Source organism: Rhea americana, unplaced genomic scaffold, assembly GCF_003343005.1.
Source record: "Rhea americana isolate MKP2758 unplaced genomic scaffold, rheAme1 scaffold_368, whole genome shotgun sequence".
In the NCBI taxonomy this organism is placed as follows: Eukaryota; Metazoa; Chordata; class Aves; order Rheiformes; family Rheidae; genus Rhea; species Rhea americana.
This window is the reverse complement of record NW_028186499.1, coordinates 361,936-385,144: the sequence shown is the minus strand read 5'-3', so window position 1 is coordinate 385,144 and position 23,209 is coordinate 361,936. Positions and strand designations below refer to the sequence as shown.

The 23,209-nt window shown below is 52.5% G+C and overlaps 2 protein-coding genes across 9 annotated transcripts; both read right to left on the bottom strand.

The window, feature by feature from the left end:
- Positions 1-77: 77 nt before the first annotated feature.
- Positions 78-16,693, bottom strand: LOC146591641 (membrane-spanning 4-domains subfamily A member 15-like). Its single transcript, XM_085312486.1, has 10 exons — positions 16,103-16,693; positions 15,655-15,766; positions 13,032-13,261; positions 12,729-12,909; positions 11,910-12,029; positions 2,113-2,283; positions 1,591-1,710; positions 1,259-1,315; positions 458-613; positions 78-222 (listed from the first exon to the last, which is right to left on the bottom strand). The coding sequence occupies exons 5-10, from the start codon at positions 12,009-12,011 to the stop codon at positions 82-84; spliced, it is 747 nt and encodes a 248-aa protein (XP_085168612.1). The 5' UTR covers positions 12,012-12,029; positions 12,729-12,909; positions 13,032-13,261; positions 15,655-15,766; positions 16,103-16,693; the 3' UTR covers positions 78-81.
- Positions 16,694-16,729: 36 nt separating this feature from the next.
- On the bottom strand, positions 16,730-22,772 carry LOC146591640 (membrane-spanning 4-domains subfamily A member 12-like). Of its 8 annotated transcripts, none has more exons than XR_014896760.1 (7): positions 22,445-22,772; positions 21,615-21,818; positions 21,289-21,345; positions 21,030-21,161; positions 20,657-20,770; positions 20,139-20,571; positions 16,730-17,534 (listed from the first exon to the last, which is right to left on the bottom strand). XR_014896760.1 is itself a non-coding variant. In XM_085312559.1 (7 exons), the coding sequence occupies exons 1-7, from the start codon at positions 22,532-22,534 to the stop codon at positions 17,493-17,495; spliced, it is 723 nt and encodes a 240-aa protein (XP_085168685.1). In that variant the 5' UTR covers positions 22,535-22,772; the 3' UTR covers positions 16,730-17,492. The 8 variants fall into 8 exon arrangements, 7 of the variants coding, with proteins under 7 accessions (XP_085168685.1, XP_085168687.1, XP_085168688.1 ...); XM_085312559.1 differs by having other exon boundaries at positions 20,488-20,571; XM_085312561.1 differs by lacking the exon at positions 16,730-17,534 and having other exon boundaries at positions 20,048-20,400; positions 20,488-20,571.
- Positions 22,773-23,209: the final 437 nt, after the last annotated feature.

The following is a 23,209-nucleotide window of genomic DNA, read 5'->3' as shown; positions in this document are numbered from 1 at the left end:
GGGAGCTGGTCTGTGGACTCTGCTGCCAGGGTAATGGGGTTGTGACTAGTCCCAAGGAAGCCCTATGACTGTGTTCAGTCTTCAGTGAGGGTCTATCCTTACCATGCGCCTGTAGTTGTGTTGCTTGATGGCACCATAACCAAATGTCACGGCTGCCACTGCTGTGCAGAACTCCAGGAGGCAAAAGATGATGAACATCGAGTTCAAACTGTCGCTCAGGGTCTGCAGGAAGGAGAGCAAAACGGCCCCACAGGTCTCACTTGCTGGCAGCTGGAGTCATCTGCCTCCCTTGTGTAGCAGCGGCCTCATCCCCTTATCCTCCTGACTACACAACCATGGGAGACTCAGGCCCACAGGGCATTTTGACATCAGTTCTTTTGCTGTCCTGTGGCATCCAAGTGATGGCAAAGAAACCACAGGTGGTGGATGGCTTGAGGGGGGAACCAGGAGCTTGTACCTTTCTGTCAGTGTTGAAGCACCTTTCCCCTCTCAGCTGGTGAGGCCAGCTATGCTCGCACCCAGGAAGGTTTGTAGTGATAGCCATGGCATGGACAATGGTGGCCACAAGGGTGCTCAGAATAACCCCGATGCTGAAGATGCAGCAGGTCTTCACCTGTCATGGTCACATCATGTCAGCTCCATCCCTACTGCTCCCACCAAGAACGAAGCAACAGTATGGATCAGAGCAAAAGCTTGCAGAGAGCTCAGAAACCCCGGATACAGTGACACAGAGCTGGGAAGAGAATGTTTGATGCTTTTTGTTTGAGCTGTCTGAGCAGAGGGGCCTCAGAGAGCTTGGGTGATTTGACTAAGGTTGAGAGGGGGAGATTTACTCCAGAGCTGCCAAGCCTTACAGAGCCAGTAAAGCTCTTTATAGTAGGGTTAGATCTGATCGACAGTCAGAGTGGAACCATCTGGCCTCCTAGGGAAGCCACCAAGGGACAGATGGCCCATGTGACATTTTTTTCTCCCCATCATCTGCAAGCGACTCCACTGGGTTCTAAACATTTCACATAGGCCCCAAAGCTTGAGGTGTTGACCACCCTCAGTGGTCAACAGGAAGAGAACTGGACACCTCCAGAGGGCAAGCCTGCTGTTAGGTGCTTCACTTGAAGTCCTGAAGAGGAATGGGATGAATCCAGGCTGCGGAGGGGTCCCATGAGCCACTGGGGCGGGCAAAAGCCACTGAAGCATGTCATGAGCTTTGTATTCCTCCCCCTGCCTGGCCACAACTGAACCTGCTCAGTGACCTTCTTACCAGCAGGATGTTCTCTCTTTTTCCACTTTCCACCAGCAGAGACCCTGTGACCAGGAGCTGCTCCAGAAACAGAGATGGGAATCAGTAGCAGGATCCCACCTGCTCCACACTACATGTCACACACATCCTGCAGACCCTCGAACAACACACAAGGAATGTTTGGATCTGCAATCACAAATTCCCCCCAGCCCCAGAAGATGAGACAGACAGAAGATGTGAGTGTAAAAGGAGACCCTAGTAATGAGGGGATTTAGCACCAGCAGTAGATCCACTGAGATCCCACTGTCCTTATCTAGCAGTGTGGAGGTGGACCCAAGCCCGCCGCTGCTTACTAGGAGCCCAAGCCAGAAGAGGACCCCACTGGCCACAGTGATGGAAGGGATATCATGTTCTGCCATGGTCAAGATGATCCCAAAGCAGAAGCGTATGATTCCAGTGACAATGTGGATGGCCTGGGGAGGGACAGAAGGAAGAGGGGTCCCCAGTCACCCTTGGTCCAGAGCACTGCATACCAAGTTACTGAGGCCATTAACCAAATCACACCCCATCATCACTGTTGCTAGCATCATTCCTCATTCTCACTGCACTCAGTAATGCTGAGAAAGGAGCCTGGGCTAGCTGAGAGCTCAGCTGGCACTTGGCATGACTGTATGAGCTGACCACGCAATCAAGGAAAGGAAATCCATCTCAAACACCACCTCCCCCCAGCCAGGGGTCGGTTCTTGCTCATACAGCTCTGCTAGGTCATCTCAAGGAGGACAGTCCCTTGTGACACTCAGAGCCAATCCCAGCTTTCCCCCCAGCATGTCCCAGGCAGGAGGGACTGCAGCAACCCGTGTCCTCTGTGCACTCACCCCTAGCACTTTGGGCTGAGCCCTTCTGAAGCTGTAGACTTGAAAGGATGAGGCGGCAGGTGTGGATGGCCTGGAGCTGGAGGTCTGCTGGGCTGCTGAGGAATCTGTGGCTGGGATGACCTCCATGATGATCCTCATGCCACCAGAGTCCATCACTGTGGCTGCCATCGGCTATGGGCAGAACAGGAGCAGATGGAGAGTGAGCCACAAGGAGAGTGCCGGAGCACCCAGTGTGCCAGGGAGATGACAGGGGGCTTGAAGGTCAGCGGGGACAAGACCAGGCTGGCTTCCACCCACCTCTTTGGAGCAGCACATGGGATATTGCAACGAGAGGTATTGACATCCTATTGCACTGACACGAGGATGTCCCACATGCCATCCTGCTTCCCACACCTCACCTCTGGCCACGATACCTCCTTTAGCCTCAGCTTACTTTGTCCTCCTGTGTGCTGCCAGATGTTAGCAAGTCTTTGTGGTTTCTTCACTGCCTGTCTGCCCCATGGAAGAAGTGGTCAGGGTCTAGGCAGCTGGAATGGCTCAGACCTGCAGGAACATAGTCCTGCTGCCCTTTGCTCCCTGCAGGAAGTTTGCTCTTGGAAATCTCAGCAGATCCCTCTTGCTCAACAAGCTCAATCCTGGCTGTTTTGCCAGTAGAGGGAGAGATGCTGGTAAAAACCGCACATGCATTTATCAATGTTTGCAAGAGGGAGGGGTTAAACTTTGGGGCACAAGAATGGAGTGGGAGAACAGGACAGGGAGAGTGGGCTAACTTTGCAAGCCGGTGGTAAGCACCCTCTCTAAGGGTGCCAGCTTTGCTGCAGCCTGGGGAGTGAGCTGGACGATTGTCCCTTGGGCAGCTCTGAGGAGGAGATCCCCTTGCCTGGGCTTGTGCTCATTCTGCCCTCTATCCCCAGTTGGGGGCATTTTGTTGCATGCAGCCATGGGGGCTACCCCACACCCTCCCCACAGGTGCTCCAAGAGCACTGATGGAGGAGAGGGATCTAGGCTTCCCTTGCCTAATCACACCTACTACATCACTTTCACCCACAGGCTGGAAGGGGACAGTTATGCCTGTAAAAACTTGGGAGAGAAAGGCAGCTCAGGTTTGCACGTGGGGTTTGGGATGCCAGATGAGGTTTTGTGGCTCCCAAGCCCAGAGTGCAGCCCCTGCACTGGCAACAGGCCCAGCAGACAAGGTTTTCCTGCACTGGCTCTGGTCTGGTGGGACCTCTCTGGCGCCAGCCCCTAGCACTGGCACCAGCTCATGTGGAGGAGCTCCCACACAGACTATCAAATCATCTTCACCAGCACAGGCTGGCTGCATCCAAACAGCCACTGGGCAAGGTCCCTGCGTCATGCTGGCACTTAGACTCTTCATGGGAGTTGCTTGCAGTGCTGCTAAATGACATCCTGGACTCAGCAGTCATTTTGGAACAGTGAGGCAATCATGTGTCACCTGGAAATGGGAGCTGTGAGCCCCTGTGTCTCCAAGCACAGGTTATTTCAGCCCAGGTGCCTTCAGAGCCCTGCACCTCCCTTTCTAGGGAGGCTCAGGGTGAGGACCTTGGCCTGAAAACAAATGGTAGGTGAAGCTTTATGGTGTCCTCCTGTGTCTGTGGAAGGCTGGCAGAGCCAAATGTGAGAAGAGCAGGGGGAGGAGGCAGGGAGGCAGAGAGGAGACCAGGTTATCAGAGAAGTGCTGAGAGCATAGTGTTTCGAGTGAGGATAGACTCCTGGAAATGAGGGAGCCACTAAGTGCTCAGAGCAGAGCACTCTGCAATTAGTTCTGCAATTAGCCAAGCACAGTCCTGGCAGAGTCCTAATAAGACACTTGGAGACTTATTCACCCAGCCTGGGATTGAAGGCTGGGATTGTACATAAATGCCAGCAGTTGCCCATCCCAGGCATCTGGCTTGCAAAGCCTGGGGCAGCATGTAATAGCAATTAAGAGACTCCCAGTCTTGGCGAAGTTTCTCTTACAGGAAAGAAAAAAGTAAAATTGGATGTAGTAAATTGGATGTAAAATTATAATGTAGCAAACATTATAAATCTTGTCAGTCTATAAAATTCTTAACAAAGCTCCTTTGTTTCCTTTTAATTTTAGTTAGATTTCTCCTACCTGACAAAGTCTGATACTCGATACTGTGGGCCTGTCTCCACTGATGACCATCAGCCTCCCCCACAAGTGAGCCTGGGGTGGGGGCAGCTGAGAGGTGGGTGGTGCAAACACTGCCAGACAGCTCCCAGCGTGGGACCCAGCAGGAGCCTGTCAGCGCAAAGTGATCTCCAACCACTTGTCCTCCCAAAGCAAAAAGACATGTGATACTTTCCAATAGGAAAATAGAGTTCAGACTGAGAATGGAGCCACTACACATGGTGAAAAGCTCATGAGACACAAGCTTTTAGGCTCCCTTCCTCCCTTCTCAGACCACTGTCTTCCAGGTCTACCAGAAAACAGCTATTTTTTTGGGGGCCATTGTCCCCATCTGCTTGCTAGGACAGCTGGGATGCCTGCAAGGACCTCCCAGGTTTCCTTAACAAGTGTTGGGAAATCCCACTTGTTTGATGGGCCTGGGATACACATGAGCAGCAGATGGGCTCAGTGGTGCTGCTGGGGCATCTGGCTGTACAAAGCTTGCTGGATGCTGACCCCAGTCCCATCCTATCCTCAGCTCCTCTTGTGCTTAGAAGGTAAAACCCAGCAGCAGCACCTCCACTGGGTCAGCTCCCCAGCACCAAGGTGCTGCAGAGGGCTTCATCTCTAGGACTGCACAGAGGAGCAAAGCATCCTGTGGCCAAGGCAGCTACTGTGTTGGAGAAGCAATGGGATGAGGTTTGACTTGATCTCCACCTGTGAGACCTGAGGTGGGAGTTGGTTTGAGGAAAAGATAGGAAGAAACAGGAGTATTGGTGGACGTGGCTCYGGGACCCCCAGCTCTTTTTTCTTTAAAGGCTGGAAGTTTCTGATCACATCCAGAGGCTCCACAAGAGCTATTTCTGTGGAAAAAGCAGGAGTATTTAAATACAATGCCCTGATATCTTTGAGTTGTTAGCTTGGTCACAGGAAGGTTAAGGCTGGCTTCACATCACATTTACTCAGGCATGAGCATCAACATTGTTAACGGGCTCGGCTCCCTTAAATATCACCATCTCTGTCTGCACTTGTCTCAAGCCCAACACTAGACAGGACCCTCTGCAGGGCAGTTCCTCCTAATGATTTTAGGAGCAACTATTAGAAGTGCTTTTTCTTTCCTTTGACCATAGAGGGAGCTAACAAACCTGGTTTGGACTATACCCCACTTTTAGAGACCAACATAGATGAGCAGCTGATGGGAATCAAGCAAGGGATAAGCTGATAAGACAGTCCAGGGCTGTCTGACCCATGGAAGCAAAATAATAGTGATATCAAAATTAGACACATAAGAAGGTCATATGAAGTTACCATGTCTTTATTTTTCCACTGGTAAATGAAGGGATCAGCAACACTTCTGTTTCCTGCCTTGTCCATTTTGTTTGCAGAGAGCTGGGTATGAGACTGTTCCTTCACATATCCATGGAGATCAGCTAGCTTTTAGGTTTATTCTGAGGACTTTTCCAAAGGCTTTTTTCACATCCCTGTTGTACTGACTGTAAACCATGGGAACTGAGCAGTGGGTAGACTGCTGTGTGGACCAAGGTGGCCACCTTGTCTCACTGGGCAATGGGCCACAAGCCCATGAGCAGAATGGAGCCACAGAAAAGAGCACTAGGTAAGCAGCACAGGTGGAGATAGCCTTGCACCACTCAGCTGCTGAGCAAGGGCACAAGCTGGCTGCTACAATGGCTGCTTAGGAGCTAAGGACAAGGGCCATGTTGGCCACCATCTTGCAGTGTGGATGAGCTTGTGTACCCCAGTGCTTGCCAAAAGACTTGATCTCCTCACTGCCATGTACTGCAGATCTTGCTTGAACTTGCCTGGCCTTAGCTGCTGAGCTTTGATTTGAGACCTCATTGGCATCCCATCTGCAGACAGACCATTTCCTGAGGTCCTCATCCAACAGCTAACAAGACAGAGCACCTTTGGTTTCCTGTCACAAGACCAAGCCCAGTTCCCATGAGCTCTTGTGCATTCCCACACACTGGGAACTTGTGCCAGTAGCTGGAGGGATGACAAACAAAGAGATTTTCACCAAACTGATYTAAATCATTCCTTAAAAAAGAGCTGGGAAGAGCAGTCTGGTCAGTGAGGAGCAGTGAGTGACCAGCTCCCGATCAGCCTGGCTTCTGCTGCCTCTGAGTCTCCAGGTGAAATGCACTATCCCAAGCATGGCCAGGGAGTGGGGCTGAGACAGTAGTGGGTTGACCCAGCTCCACAGCCCATCCAAATCTATTGTTTAGTGGCATCCACTAGGCAGAAAATTGTTGGCAACCAAAATATGCCAATAGCAAAATGCTATTACAGTGCATAGCATCGTTCTGCTTTTGTGCTTTGGAAGGGCCACTGGATGGCATTCCTCCATCACACAGCCTCTTGTGAGAGAATGGAGTATTTGGACTTGTACAAGGCTACAACTGGAGACACAGTTTTCCAGTGAAAACATAGAGATGGATGAGTTTTAACCGTTAATCACACTGCTGGTGGCTCTTAATGTTTAAATTTTGCTGGTAACTTTGCTGGTAATCTCTCTCTGGAGGGAGAGCCTTTTTTGACATCCTAATGCTAACTAGTTTCTCATCCAGGCTCTGATTTTTTTTCGTTCTCTGTAGATACACATGGGGTAAGCCCATGAAAATGATGGGATCCAATATGTAGCCTTTGTACAGGCATGATGTCCACTAATATGAGTGACAGCTTGTGCTCCCAGCTGAAAACACCTTGCAACAGTGGATTTCCTTCCAAAACAGAATTTTCAGATTCCTAAAACATTCCTGAATTTTCAGCCTTTCAATTGGAAACATCTATGACTGGTCTTATCCCTGCAGCAAGGTTGATTGTCTGAGCAAAACCCATTTCTGAATAAGGTATTCATGGACAAATTGCTCTTCCCTTTCTAAATAAAACCAGGGTCCAGCTGGGGATGGCCGGAGCCCAAGGTAGGATGTTACAATTTACTTTGGAAATAGGTGCAGGAAGAGGTGAAGCTTTTTTAGCATCTAGCTGAGCAGGTGCTGGAAAGTGGCAAGTTGTGAACAGTGTAGCTTTCCAGCCCTTTATTTGCAGGCATTTAAGATTTTTTAAAGTAGAATTTTACTCTCCTGGCAGATGCAAATCTTCCCTTGATGCTTAGTCTTTTCTTTTTTACATTGACAGGAGTAAACTTAGCAAATTAAATACACCCATACAGAGTAAATGTGTATATCCAGCACAGAGCAAGTGTTAGCTGAGATGTTCAATATGGGCAAAAACTGTATGTGTGAGTATAGATTTTGGTATAGGTATGTAAGTATAAATATACATTATCCATAGGTCATGAACTCACAAGTTCACTAAATTCCATGCAGTGTTCTTTTATCTGAGTTAGAATGTCATGATCTGGATGGATGGACTATTAGATGGATAAAAACCTGATTGGACAATTGGGCTCAGAGGTAGACGTTCAGCCTGGAGAGAGAAGGCTTCAGGAAGGTTCTAATGGCAGCCCCCCAAAGCCTTCAGGGAGATGATGTAGAAGACAGAGCAAGGCTTTTTCTGGTGCTGCATGGCAGGAGAACGAGAGACAACAGGCATCAGCTGAAATAGGGGAGGCTCAGGCTGGAGACAAGGAGAGACCTTTTCCCCATGAGGAGAGTCAAAGCAGTGGAGCAGGACCCAGCAAGGCTGTGGAGTCTCTGGAGTCTCCATCTTTGGAGGTGTTCAAGACCCAACTAGCAAAAGCCCTGAACAAGCTGTTTTGACCCCAGGGTTAACCCCACTCTGAGCAGGAGCTGGGCTAGAGATCTCCCTAGATCCCTTCCACCCAGAGTTATCCTGTAATTTGATGACACTGAATCAGCCAGTACTGAATAAGTTTATGAGCCTAGTGGAACTGAAAATCTTTTTCCAACCAATAAGCTCTACCTTTTCTTTTTTTTTTTTTTTTTATTGATACGGGATCCTCATAGATAAATGCTCTTCCCAGAAAGTTTCTGCTTCCTATGAAAAACTTTATATCCCCATAAAAATTCCAAAAGTCAACATTTTGCTTTTCTTCCAAATGTCTCTGTTTCTAGCAAGAATGTTATATTGGTTTCGTAATGAGAAACCCACATTTTCTGAGGGAAATGTCAGTTAGGAAAAAAGATGTTTTTTATCTCTGCCCTTTTCCCTGGGAAAGCATAAAAATCCCTGAGCAGTCATGATGCCAAACCCTTCTCTCTTCTCTGCAGACAAATAAACTTCTCCGTAATCCCAGGCCCCTGGTCCATGTTGTCCCCTCTTTGTGTCCCAACCAAACCTGGACAAAGCCACAGAGGGAACCTCTGCCAAGAGTGTTAAACATCAAGACGTTTCCCTGAGCTTGGGAAATCCCTGAGCCACAAATTGCCAGAAATGCAGAGAGACTCTGGGGGAACCATCACTGCGTGCTGGTTCAGTTTTTGTCCTCTATTGCTGTCACAAACAATGCAGGACTGGCTGGGGTGACTGAACACTGCTGCAACACTGGTGAGAATTGCCTGGGACATTTCTGTTCTTTGGCACCTTCAAGCACTTTGGCTGCCACAAAAAGGTGCAGGGGAGAGGAAACCACATTGTGAGGAAGGAACACAAACCATGACCAAAGACAACTTTTTGAAGCAGGGAACACAGTATGGAAAACTTGAACAAGAGGCCATAACACATGGTGCACCCAAAGCCAGTATCAGGCAAGCATCTGTGCCACCTCTCCAGAAGTCCCCACTGAACCATTCTAAAGGATTTTAAAATTACTGTGAACCTCCCAAAGAGTAATGCGTCCTCCACCTTTTACCTGCCCATCCAGAATGATCAGAGAGCTCTGTGATGCCAGAAGCAGGATTTAGCTRGTGTTCAGAAATATATCAAGAGGGATTTTGTTGTTATTTGGTACTGAATTGCATTGGCATCATTCCTAAAGCTATCCCAAATGTATCCATCATCATCTTCCTACTATATTCAAGCCTTTGATCAGTTGCTTCTAGTAAAACTTCTGATGCTGTAGAAAACCTGTCCTAAGTCTCCAAGGCTTCAGTGAAATATCACAAAGTTTCTGCAGGACAAGGGCGCTTTTAGCTAAGGAATTAGGGAGGTGGATGAAGATGAGAAGAGAATGAAGGTGGCTGAGAATGAAGACAGCAAGCTAATTGCTTTCTGTCATCTTCTGTCCAGATATGTTTTTTTTTATACCTCCTTATTTTTTTTCTGCCTCCTCTTTCTTCCCCTTTGACTTCAGCCTTGGTGGTCAAGGCCTTCTACAAGGCCTCTGCCCTATCTTGATGAGGCAAAGGCAGGGAGAAGACAGCAGCAGCAATGCCACTGCTAGGAGATCTCTAACACCTCACATGTAAGCCTTGCACAGCAGCTGGAGCTGAGTGAGAAGGAAACATCTCACTGATGGAGAAACAGATAGGGCTCTGGCTAGCCCCAGGGACTAGCAAGAGACGAAAAGTTGGAAATTGATGGGCTGAAAGCATGCTTCGGAAATCAGCTCTGCCTGCTGGACACAGGCAATGAGAGACAAGCCTGTCTGGCCAACCTTAAACCAATAAAATAGCAGGATCTGTAGGATGTCCTGTCTACCAGGACATCCCTGGGCCTTCGGTCTCATGATCCTGTGGGTGACCCAGATATGGTGCACTGAACGGAGCCCCAGAAGACATCACTGTCCCCCTGGATTGTGCCAAAGCTCAGCACCCTCTCCTCCCACTCATTTCCTTCCCAACCCAAAGTCTCTTTTCTGTCTGTGTGACACCCTCTTATCCAGTTTTCTCAGTCAGAGTGCTGCTCAGCTCCAGCTGGAGGACCAAGGCTGTGGGGTCAGAGGCCAGACTTGATGTGGACAGTGGTGCCCGACAAGTAGGATGCCCCTTCAAGCCCCATGTGCCTGTTCCCATTCATTTTCACCCCAGGCATTTTGTCTGTGTCTCTGGGATAACAAGGATGGGAAAAATGCTGAGGCAATACAGCTTGCCTAGTGGCAGCAATGCGCCCTGGTTGCAGCCCCAGGCCCCCCCTTCCATGAGGATTCCCTCCTGAACACAGAGCCCATTCACAGAGTAGACTAGCAACCATCCACCTCTAGCTTATTGTGGCCACAATGAGGGGAAGCAATCAAGGTGGAGTCTTAACAGAGCTGGACATTCCCCCAGTTTAACTCCACAGTTTGACTCCAGGCATAGAATTAGGCTGTGGCAAGGAGTCTATGGGACAAAAGCAGGATCTCCCTGGCTCCATGCAGGCTCTGGACAGCATCCACAGGAAGGGAAGAGTCCATTCACACTGGCATGGCTGGGTTCACATCTCCGCAGCTGCCCAAGTCAGGCTCCTATGATGCTGTGTTAGGCCCTCGTAAAGGAGCGTAGCTGTCATTGCAGTAGGCTAGGGGAGCCAGCGGGACCACAGGCAGACCTACAGGGTTGCTGGTAAGGGTGTGGGGCACAAAAGGCAGGGTCTATAGAGGAGAACTGTAAGCCCCACCTAGTCCCAAGTCCTTGACACTTTCTCATCCTCACTTTGCTCATCACCTTGATAAGCACGGCAGGGCTAGGAGATATTCCAAATCTGCAAGATATCCTGGAGCTGCACAATGCTTTGGGGACCCCACAGGCACTTCTGCCAGTGCAGCAGGAACATTGCAGATGCCTCCACTAACGCAACCCAAACTCACACCAAATCCTACTCTACTGTGACCCAGACTCATGCCTGTCCCCAGTATCCTTCATGCACGTAGACCCAACCAGGGTTACTCATGGGTTTGGACAGGTAATGGGTAGCCTAGCACCCCTGGTAGGGGAGCAGGATGGTGATGGAGAACTCTAGGAGACTGATGAAGAGCATCATGCCTGCAATCCAGTTGCCAGCTTTCTGCAGACAACACAGCCCTGCAGAGCATCACGACACATGCATAGCAGCCCCATTCATATAGTGGGGAGCTCATCTCTGGCTCCAGTAGCTTATTTGAGGCCCTAGTTAGTGCTGCCAGAGCAGCATAACAGCTCTTGATCAGAGTGGGAACCGCTGCTTCATCAGTGTCCAACCAGCATGTGGCCATACGTTCTCCAAACCCAGCCCAGGGAGCTCTTTTGTGCTGCTACAACCCTCTATAGGTGTGAACAGAAATCACATCATGGGCTAACATCCAACTGGTGACTTGAAAAAAATACAAGTACCTTTCACCAGCTGTTTTCCCAGGGTAAAGGAAGATATTGATGAAAGCCATTCCTTTCTTCCTTCCCAGTGAAGCCCAGTGATTTTTTGATCAGTCCAGCTTTCTCCAGCCTCCTCACTCATGCTGGTCACAGCAAGCTTTCTTGAGCCAGTTCGAGTCACTGAACTATCAGAAAATAAAGCCAGCAAAAACGTGTAGTAATAAAGGGTTTATAATGTTATAAATGCCACTTATTTATAATGGCAACCCCAGCTAATGAGTCAAGCTGTGGCTGGCAGCTGTCACAGCTCACACAGGGGACACAAGCGGATGGCCTGTGAGATGGCAGCCTGGCTCTTTGTGGGTGCACTAGCTTGGGCAACCACATAGAGCTTCTGCTGTATTTGCTTGGTTGCTACTTTTAGCTCTGAATGGGGAATGCAAACTGGGCAGGAGAAGAAAACCCACCCTTGCCGTTGGCCACACCAGACAGAGACTGCTCATGGAGCCACTTACCGAGAGAAGAGGTGAGGAGAATTTGTACACCTCATTTCTAGCCAGCTCTACTATTGAGAGGATGGTCTCAGTTCCTGCAAACATGGCACTAAGTATGTTCATTCCTGGTCTGCCCTTCACCTGCAAGAGAGGTGCAAAGGCCTGGCTTACCAACAGCACAAGACTGTGCCCAATCTTCAAATCCATCCCCCGTGTTCAGTCTCGGCTCCATCTTGTTTTCAGCATCCAAACCCAAGCCCATGGACCCAAGTCCTGCCTGCAATCAAAAGCAGGCTTTGCAGAGCTCTTCTAATGCCCACCCCTGCCTAGGTGCTGGGAACAGCACAGCAGCGTGAAGGGATGGATGAGGAAGTGCTGGAGGGGGCCATGCTCACCAGGATGGGCTTGTGAACATACTCCACAGCCATTGAAAGGGATCCCAATGTGACAAACTGCCTTGGAAAGAGAAAGCAGGGATGTTCACATGAATGAAGGCTTGCTTTGGCACAGCTACCGTTGTTTCTTCACAATGGGAAATGGCACAGGACAAAACCCATCTCCCGAGCTGGGCCATGGAAGGGACTGCAGCACTTATGTCCACTACTCAGCATGACCCTGTGGCTCATCTGCTCCACCCAGCACATAGGCTAGAAGTGCAGAGGTGGGAATAACAAGGAATCACTCTGGGGCAAGCAACTGCCCAGAAAGCTTCCAGGTTTGGAGGATTTAGCTTTCCTTTCCCTGCAGGGAGGATAAAAGTTTTCCCCAGCCACAAAGGGAAAGCATCAGAGGTGTGGCATCCTCAGCCCCTCTCCCTAGTTGCAAGTCCCACATTATTACCTGGTGGCCTGTCCCATGGTTCAGAAGATGCCCCGTCACCTGTATGCACCATGAGGCCACCGCAGAATGGATAGCCAGTGGCCACAGTCAAAGTCCAGTAGATCAAAGAGGGCTCACAGATAATGGAGGTCACCCCAACAAAACTGAGACAAGCCATATTGATGAGGATCGGGAGGGCCTGCTGGAAGGGAAGAAGGTATGACAGTCAATTGTGGTCCTGCTGCCTTAGAGGGGGGACATGGGGAGCCCAGTGCAGCCTCATGGTGCAACAGCTCCCTGGTAGAGGCAAAGGGCCATGCTCACCCCCATGAGCTTGACCTTTTTCACCAGGAAATGGTCTCAGCCATTGTCCCTCTCCAACACAGGGCACCTGCTGAAGCTGATTCCCTAGGCTCAGAGCACCTGGCCATGGAGTGTCCACATGGGGCTATCCTGGCCGGTTGGAAACTGGCACCAAGAACCTTTAGTCTGAGGCTGCAGCATGGTGGGCTGCACACAGGTGGGTGGCTGCAGGGCTGACATGCAACGAGGGCCTGGGGAGAGAGAGAGCAGCCTCAGTTAGCCCAGCCGGACTGCGAGGCTCGGTACCCAGGTGGAGGGAGAATGGCAGCCCAGCAAGCTCTTGGTGGCACAGAAGGTCTCCCCTGGTAAGAAAATCACATCTGGGAATCCAGGGACAGCTTGACGTGGAGAAAAAGGCATTCCAGGGCTGGTGCTTCATAACTTTGTCCATTTTGGTGGGAAGTGCCCTTCAAGGAGTGCTAATTTGATGAGCCAAAGAGGAAGAAGGGGGCCAGCATCTCCACTAGATTTAGCCAGAGCCAATGTGTAGGGCACGGGTCCTTCTCCACTGTCTTAATTACTCCTCACTTCCTTCCTCTTCCTCTCCTCCATATTTCTCTCCCTTCCCATCCCAGGGCTGAGACACATGCCCTCACCTGGGTGCAGGGAAGAGAAAGGGCTCTGGGGCCGGGGGCATGGACAGCTCCCTATCTTGAGATCCAGGGCCACCTCCCTCTTGTTACCCATCACCAGTGCTTAGGATTCTGTCTTTTCTAGTGGAAGGAGCAAGTGGGGACGACGTTGGGCCACATGGCCTTGCCATCAAGGAGACATCAAGTTGCACTTTGGCTGGCTATGTCTCTGGCCTGGCCCCACAGCCCAGCCCTTGCCAGACAGGGATGGCAGAAGGACAGCAGCATAAGCAATGGTGGCACCTCTTACTCAGCTTTAGCAAATGCTCTCTTGTGTACCATTGCCTCTCCCAGCACCATACTGCTAGGATTCACCCAGATAAACTGATCCTCACCATTTACCCCCTGCCTACACACCCTCCAGGCCAAAAGGCCAAGGCAATGCCATCAGAGACACCCAGGCTCATGGTCTCCATAAACCCATCTGCTGACGGCCCCACCAGCTCTCCTACCCCAGGCATCGTTTGTCCTTACACTCACCACATCATGTCCCTGTCCCCACCACAGGCACTGTGCCATCAGCAGGAAAGAACTGAGCTGTTCTCAAAGAAGGGCTGATTTTATTAGTGGTGGACCTTGAATGCTACCCAGGCTACAGTCAGGCCTGCACCCCTCCCGCTGTCCTCTGTGCTGTCACCCCGAGAGACCTGCCAAAGTCCTGCTCTCCCACCGGCGCTTCCAGCTGCCATGGAGGTGGTACTCAGCAAGGACCTGCCTCCTCTGAGAGAGACCTTGCTGTCTCTGGCAGCCCAGGAGCAGGGCACTGGCCCCAGTGCCAGCCCAGGCCTGCCAGCATAGTCAGGGGATAGTCTCAAAATCCCCCTGGCAAGGCTCATTGCAGGGCAGGGAGTTGCAAACCAAACAGCTTTTGCAGGAAAGATCTGGTTTTCCCATTGCATTTTCAGTTGTCCTCAAAAACCCAGTACCCCACCACACTTCACTGAAAAGGCTTGAAAAGGGCCCAGAGAAAAATGATTCCCTTTAAGGGACATCCCATTACAATTTTCAGATAAAATCTCTTATTTTCTGCAATTATGCCTGATTGTTTTGATAGAAGGTCTCCAACAGTGGAGGAGCGCATTCAGGCAGGCAGCTCAGAGGACACTGGAACAGGGGCTAGAGAGGTGTGGGATCTCCATCCTTGGAGATATTAAAAAACACAGTCAGACGCTGAACAACCTGGTCAAACATGCTCGGGGCGAGGGGGGTTGAGCCAAAGCCTTCCAATGTCCCAGCCAACCTAGACTATTCAGCAATTTGGCTCTCCTTAAGTATTTCCCCAATCTCAAATCCTGCCCAGCTGCTACACCATAGCACGATCGCATGTTCAGCCCTCTGGGTTTTATTGAGGATGTCATCTCCAGCAGGGGGCATGCAGGGGATGTGGTGTCAGCCCTGCGGACAGGGCTGGGGATGTGGTCGGCCAGGCTCTGTCTGGGCTCCGCATCTAACGCTCGGAAAGCCACGGTGCAGCCAGCACAGGAGGGAGAGACAGGTCCCACGAAGAAGAGGGGAGCCAAAGAATCAGGGGGAGCGAGGGACTAGCGCAGGGCCAAGCCGTCTCCAAATCCCCCCTCTGTGTGGCCTGTCTGTCCTATTGTGTAAGCTGTCGGAGGCAGCACCACCATCACCACCACAGGCAGAAGTACAAGTTGAGGACAAAATCTGCAGCCTGCAGAGCAAGGAAGCCCATCACCCCTTGCCCATGCTGCCAGCCTCCAGCACTGGGCCCTGCTAGATTGAACCTGCTCCTCAGGTGGCCGTGGATGCTGCACTGTTCCACATCATGCTTCCACATGTGGTTTGGGGTGGCCCACACAGTTGGATGCATCACCTGCGGGGCCAGATGAACTGCCCCATTGCACCCTCCCCAGAGCCTTTCTCTCTCTGGCATTGCTGGTGGCAGGAGTCCTCCCACCCCTCCCTTCTCAGCTAGCCACCGCAGGGCTCACCTGTGTGAAGGTAACCTGCTGCGTTTGCCACCCAAAGCAGGTGCAGACAAGGGTGATGCAGGTCTCCAGCTTGACCATCAGCAGGATGCCTAAGAGACCCCCTAGCCCTGCACTGGCAAGAAGAGAACCTGGGTGAGACTGAGCAGCAAGCATCACCTCACTCCAGGGCTTTATCAAGATGTTATATGGCCAGACAAATGGGAGGAGTAAACAGCACCTTTTCCCCCTTGCATAAACTTTGCATATCTTAAAAGCATGGAGTAATGCTAAAAGCATATTAATGTCCTCAGAAAAGCACCTGCAGGAAGAGGTCATCTTTCCAGCAGCAGCATGTCCTCTGTGCACATCCCAAACTGCCCTTGGGAATGGGCACCCCTCTCCACATCCCCCACACTGCCAGCAGGACACCTGGGACCCATGAGCTCAGCCTCAAGCCTGCAGCACTCACCAGCTCCTTCTGTAGTGCAGGCCCATTGCAGAGTTCATTGCAGAGCACCAGGATGATGCCTACTTCTGCGGTGAGGACACTGGTGATGTTGAGGGCCCTGCAGCCCTTCACCTGAGCGGGACAGAGCCAGGCGGGCATCCTCCTTGGTACAGGCTCCCTCCAGCCCCCTCCCAAGCCATCACGGGTAGGCATTTTTCCCCTTGTCTCTTTTCCTCCGTGGTGTTTTCTCTAGCACAGAGCCCTTGTGTCTCCACTTACCATGAGGATGCCCTGGTTCTTCTCTGCCAACATGGAGCAGGAGCCAGAGGATATGAACTCTCTGGAGGGGAGGACATGGGCATAATGTAATGTGTACTACCCTGAAGCCATGGGGACGTACTTGTCCCCTGCTGGGTTAGGGCTGGTGGTAGCTTTGCCCCTCTGCATGGCACAGCCCCAGGGAAGCTGATCATGGCCAGGTTCATTGTGAGTGTCCTGGGACACCCAGAGCTTGCTGCATGCCCTGTCACTCTTCCTACCCTTTCCAGCCCTGGCCAATGGACTCCTCATCAAGAGTCCTCCCCAGAAGAGGTACCAGGACTCCATGGTCAGCATCTCCACTGACTCACTGATGAGGGAGATGAGGATGCTGCCAGAGCCAAAGTGCAGCAGACCAAGGAGGCCCTGGAGGCTCTAGGAAGGAGAAAGGATATAGGGAAGCCTGGGGGTGGCTGCAAGCCCAGCACAGGGGCAAGGGTTGGCAGGCACTCTCCCTTATGCACAGCATACCAAGCTCCACTTTCAGAGACATACTGGTGGGGCTGGGGCTGCCCCCTCCCCCAGCATGGCCCCCTGCCCCACCAGCGTAGGCTGATTAGCGGTGTAGGGAGATAAAACAGCAAAGGGTTCTCCAGGCACAATCCCCAGCGCTGCTGTGGTATCCCAGGTGCTGCAAGGAAGAGGACACATGGCTGGCTGCTCAGCACAGTTTCCCTCACCTGGCACCAGCAGCAGGGCAAATGGGGAACATGGCTGCAGCTTCGAACAGGCTCTCTGTAGCCTGCAGTGGGTTTTATTCCCCTCTTCCATGCCAAATTGCTTTGCTGGTCTCTGAACCTTTTCAGCTCTGGTCCTCCATTTCACTGATTGCAGGGTGCAGAAAACCCCCTTCTGCAGGCCTTTCCCAACCAGTTAGCTTCACTTCACCTTCCTTACATACCAGATAAAGAGAGGGAACCAGCATTTCCTTTTCATCTTTGGCTGCATCACATGCTCTCCTAGCCCTTCTTTCCAGCTGTCTTTTCCACCCCGAAGAGCATGAGCCTGCTCACCTGCCAGCTGCCCTGTCTTTACTTTTCTTACCAGTGCTGCATGCTGTCCTTGGCCCCTGGTGGGATGTATTGTGGGCAGCTCACTCCTGGAAGTTACCCCTTCTCCCCAGCAGGCTTCTGGGCTGCAAAATATAGATGTGCACATCCAGAAAATAAATGCATTTGCATAGAGCCTTAAATTGCATGTTTCTGCCTATGAGGGAGCAAGTTGCACCTAAAAACAGCAAAGCAGTAGAAAATCTTGAAAGCTAGTGGAAACATGTTCTGGGTGTAAAGATCTCTAAGTTACTGTGTGGGCTTTTGGTTATTGTGGTTTTAACATTTGATTTCACAGCAATGGGTGTTGAGCACAAAGCTATGGATGTAAACTCAGGCCAGAGATGTATGCAGGGGCAGTTGGAGAGATACTCCAGCCTCTGCCTAGCTCCTTATCCTCAGCAACGGCCTGCCAGGGAGAAGCTGGAGCCTGGATGGTCTCTGGGCTGTCTGAGCAGGCTTCTCTGATCTGACTGTAATTTCACTGAAAGTCTGCAAAGCCTGCTCTATTGATTGGCTTTAGAAGCAGCTTCACAGACAGACCTGACTGACTCCGGTGCTGTCGGTTCCCGGGCTCCAAACCTGCTTCCTGGAGCCCCATACTGCTGTGGCAACCTCTTCACTGGACACCCTGGAGCAGGAGGCTCTGGAGACACCTGTGAGGATCAGGAGTCATAATGGGCCATAAATTAGACCTGAGACAGCATGTTTGCCCGTATTCCCCRAACCTCTGGGGCTTCTTGCACAGAACCCGGCTCATTATGTTTTCAGAGCTGGGAGCAGAAATAACTGATAGCAAGTGAATAATCCATGAGGTTTCGACTGAGCAGTATGTGTGCGTGGCTGTTTGAAATGAGAGAGAAAACATTTAACTCCATCCCGAATGTCTTTTGGAGGACTCCAGGGCTCTCCATGCACCATGCAGACACACCTCATCACCGCCCTTTGTTAGCCTCAAGCACCCCAGCTACTATGGGAGGAAGGTGCCTGTGTCCCCCACAAGGGCCCAAGTCAGTAAGGAGCTCATTGGGAGCTGGCAAACCTCAGTGTTTGTTAAAAGTGGGCTGAGAGCCTCGACAAAATCTGCCAGATCAGCGATTTTCTAGGGATGGCTGACACTCTTTTAGGTTTAGGGGAGCACCTAGCCCGTTCAGCCTTACAGGAACAGGAAGCACATGCCATGACTGTCCGCAGGTCCCCTTAGTGCCTTCCTCCGGGGAGCTGCCAAGGGGCTCGGGGAATTCCACATCCCATGCGCAGTGGCTCCTGGCACAGGGGTTGCATCAGGGGAGCAGAACGGGGACTGATTCTGGCAGTCAGAGCCTCACTGTCAGCCTAGAAAGGGCCTTACACGAGTAGCAGTATCAGATAGGAGACATGTCCTCCACCAGCAGGCAACCCTGGGGGCAACTCCGATGCCAGGAGCCATTCTCACTTGCTGTCCTCTCCCTGGCTGCTCATGAGAGGCTCCCTTCCCTCTGGCAGCTGCTGGCTTCATGCTCGGCAGCTTTGCAGCGTTCTTTGCTGTGGGGCTGGTGCCAGGCCACCACACTGGCTTGTTTCGCATTAGTGCTGGGTTAAGAGCAGCCTTGCGCTGCAGCTGTTCGCCTGAGCTCAGCACTCAGCGCCTTGCTGCTGAGGGAGCAGCCCAGAGGCAGCTCCTCAGCCAGTACAAGGCAACGTGGCACCGTGAAATCAGAGGAGCTGCTGTCATCACTGTGAGTAGAGCAGCTGCTCTGGGAGCGCTATATATAGCCAGATGCTCTTGGAGACATCCTTGAACTTTCCTGTCTTCTTTTAATCTTTCCAGCTTACTTTGAGGCTCTGTTGCTTGCGAGGTACCAGCTCTCAAGAGCCCCCAAAGTGGCCGAAGCTGGAAGGGAGATGACTGCAGGGCACAGTCTCCAGAAAGGAGCAGCATGAGGGATCTGGGCACGCAGGTTTCTTTGGCATAGGGAACAGGACACAGGAACAGAGACATAGGAGTGGGGGGGGGGGACTCCGGCGTCCCAACGTCTCCAGGAGCCAGGCCCCACTGTCATCCTCCGCTCCCCAGATCCAAAGCACTGTCCGAGAATGCCCATCCCCACCTTTTGGCAGCTGGCTCCTAACATGGCGCTTTAAAGCCAGGGGAGAGGAAGCTTTTGTCCTGACAAGTCATGGCACTGACCTCGGTGCAGGGACAGCCAGAGAAGAGCTGGTCAAAGAGTTTTGGCCTGAGGGAAGATTTTGCAGCTACTGCTCCAACAAAGATCTGGCAAGTGAGAAAGCCAAGGTCTGACCACAGCATTTATTTCAAAGATAAAATAAAGCCAACAGGGTACAACCCGAGGTAGAAAGACTGAGTAGGATGCAACCCCAGCATACATCAGATGGGGGGGGGAGTTCTTTATGCTACCCATTACATTGCTACCAGAACTCTAGAAGGTCACTTCATATTAATGAACCCCAAGAGCCAGTCAGGTAATTAATGGCTGGCAGAAACATCCCATGAGACCCCAAGATACCTCCCCCCCTTCAGCCTCCCCTGCAGAAAGAGACTCTTCTCAAAATCAGCCAAKGGGAAGAAAAAAAAAAAAAAAAAAAAAAAAAAAAAAAAAAAAAAAAAAAAAAAAAAAAAAAAAAAAAAAGCCTCTCCTCAAGATGATGTGAGGTACAGGAGCAGGGGAGGAAGATGAGTGAAAAATAACCTTGCCGCCATGGAGCAGGTGTCCACAGAAGGGTTGGCCAGGTCACGGGCCCAGCCATGTGTCAAGAGGAGGATGCCCATGACCTTCGGCCCTCGCCCCATGGCAGGGCACTGCATCTGGAGCGGCCACAGCAGCAGGGGCCGTGGGGGCAGTGGGTCAGAGGCATGATCTGATGTGAGGAGGCAACCCAGTGCTGCTCTTGGGCTCTGCGCCAGGGACATCTTCAAGCAGTATCACCTGGCTAGACATCCGGGGCAACCAGCTGCAGGAAGAAGGAAATGGCAGCTGCTGTTCCTAGGACCTGCTTGCCCCATGCACCGCAGCTGGGCTCCTTGGGCTCGTGGCTCACCTCAGTGTAGCTGGGCGGCTGGGGCAGCTCCACTGGGGGCACTGCCAGGTCTGCCTGGATGGTGCTGGGCACAATCAGCATGGCCTGCAGAAGATGGAGATGGAGGCCGCTGTCAGGACCTGTGGGGCCAGGAGCACCACCTTAGGCTTGCCTTGCCACCTCCGCCTACCTCGTTGGCGCGGAGGCGAGTGGCCCGGCACCAGAAATTGGCAGTGGCAACCGCAATGCAGAACTCCAGGATGGTGAAGATGAGCAGCACGATGGAGATCCCATTCCCTGCGAGCTCAAGGCCAGGGGAAAGCGCCCATGAGCATTGCTGGCACAGCACACAGCCACCTGCACATGTTCACCCCAAACGAGGAAACCCTCGGCCCCTTCAGCTCTGCTCCCAGCAGCACCCGGCCAGGAGAGTAAGTACCTGCAGCACTGACAAGCCATGGTGGAGGCACGCATAGATCCCCCACACACATTTTGGAGGTAAGCATTTCACAGCTCTGCCTCCCATTATCCTAAGCAGCATAGCCAGCTGYGCTGCTGCTTACCATGATGAGATAACTGTAGTAGTCGAAGCTAGAGCGGTAAAGCCCGTTCAGGTTCAGGTCAACGATGAAGGCAACGATGCCCAGCAGTGCAAAGATGGCACTGATGACATTCATGGTCTGGCTGCCCTTCACCTGTGCCGTGGGGAGATGGGCAGAGGTTTTGATGTGGGCAGAAAAGCCCTTTGCCCAGCAGGGACGCCCAGCTTCCGGCTGGCCTGGGGAAGTCACCGTGTCACTGGGGCAGGCAGTGGGCACTCACCGCACACTCTGTAGGGCTCTTCTCTGCTCCGATGGACAGGCAGCCCGAGATGATGAACTGCACCAGGGCGGGGGGAAAAGCAAGCGGTCAGCTTCAGTGCTGCCCCTCTGCCCCGCTCACAGCTATGGACATATGGGACATACATTGCCTTGGACATAGTGGCATTAAACAGCCACCCATTGGCACAGCCTCATGGCTGAGCACCAGCTTTCCTGGGGACAGTGACCCCCCTTGCAGGCAGAAGGGCCAGATCCTGCTAAAACTTAATTTTTGCTGCAAATCACTGTCCTGAGTCACTGGACTAGAGCCCCCCTACCCTCCCATACCGAGTTCCCAGCAGGCTGGAGGGCCTGAGGAGCACCAAGGGTCCCCATGAGCATGTTCCCCCTGCCAGCCCCGCTACCACGCACAGACACGCCACCCAGAAAGGGGATCTCGCCAATGATGAAGACAGAGGTGTAGACATTGGTAAGCGTTGTTAGGACGATCCCGAAGCCAATGTGCATGAAGCCGGTCATAATCTGAATGGTCTGAGGGAAGAGGCAAGGAGAGAAAGCGTGTTCACCACCATCTGCAGTGTGGAGACAGGGGTGCGGGGAGACATGCACAGCCAGGTATCCCCAAGGACGGCCTGGCATGATGGTGGGGTCCCCTCGCCCTGTTGGCCCCACAAACCACCTCCAGCTGAGGTGCCCCGAAGCAGCCACCCCTTGGTAGCACTGCAGAGATGGGGGAGCCCAAGGTGGGAGGGGGAGGTGTCACTGCAGCACCATTCCCAGAGGCTCATCTCAGTCCCCCCTTGCAGCTCTTTGGAGGGTACAGGGGCTCCCTGAAGTGCAGCCCCCCGTTGCACCCCCATCCCTCCTCAGTCCCCCAGGACAAAGCCCTCCATGACCAGCTCCATCCCCACTGATGGGGTACAGGGCCACACATCACCCCCAAGTAGCAGGGCTGGTAAAGTCTGTCCTGCCCTTCCTCCACACAGGGCAAGGAGCAGGATAGGGGGCATGGTGCCCTTCCCATTCCCCAGGGCACTTCACAGAGGAAGCAGAAAGCCTCAGGGTGGTGGAATTTCCCAGAGCAGTGCGGCTGGCTGGCTGGGGGGCACCGGCCAGCACCTCTCTGCCCCCCTCCCCAGACCCCTTCCCTGACTCACCCCCATCACTCGGTTCTTGCCCTTGGGCAGGGTCTCAGCCGTGTACATCACCGAGCGGCCGCCCAGCCGCAAGGGCCCCATTCCTTGCATGGGTGCAGCTGGCCAGCCCCCCTGCCCGGCGCAGCCCCCAGTCCCTGCCAGCTCAGGAGCAGCAGGGCTGCCCTACATCCCGCTCCGGCGAGCGCTGATTGGCGCAGCTCAGTGTGGCGTCAGAAGCAGTGAGATTGCAGCGTCCCCGGGCGGACCCCAGGCAGGGTCAGCTGGCCCTGCGGACAGGGGAACTGTGCTGCCCCAGGGCCACTCACTCCCCAGACAGGGGCACACAAGCCTTTTTGACTCAGGAGACCTCCCCCCACCCCTCACTGATGAAGCTGCGTCCCGGACAAGGAACAATAGTCCCCCAAGCATCCCCATATCCCCGTCCAGCCCCTCAAAAGACTGGACAGAATACAGGGCAGTGGGAAATCAGGAACGTGGCCTGTCCCGTACCCACTGCTCACAGTCTGAGAAACTTCTCGGAGACTTGTCAAAAAGGGGAAGGCAGCTCAGATCTTGACCCACAGCACACCTAAGGCTGCTCAGGAGCCAGCAGCCTGCCAGGTGGATAAGGGAACTGGAGTGCCAGGGAAGCAGGACAGTATGGCAAACTCCACTAATCCCCCCAGCTATAGCTAGCCCACCACCTCAGCTGGGCTAAGTCCACCTGAGAGCTGCCCCCACCTCTGCTTGAAGTTGGCCCAGTAAGATGAGATGTTTACAAGGACT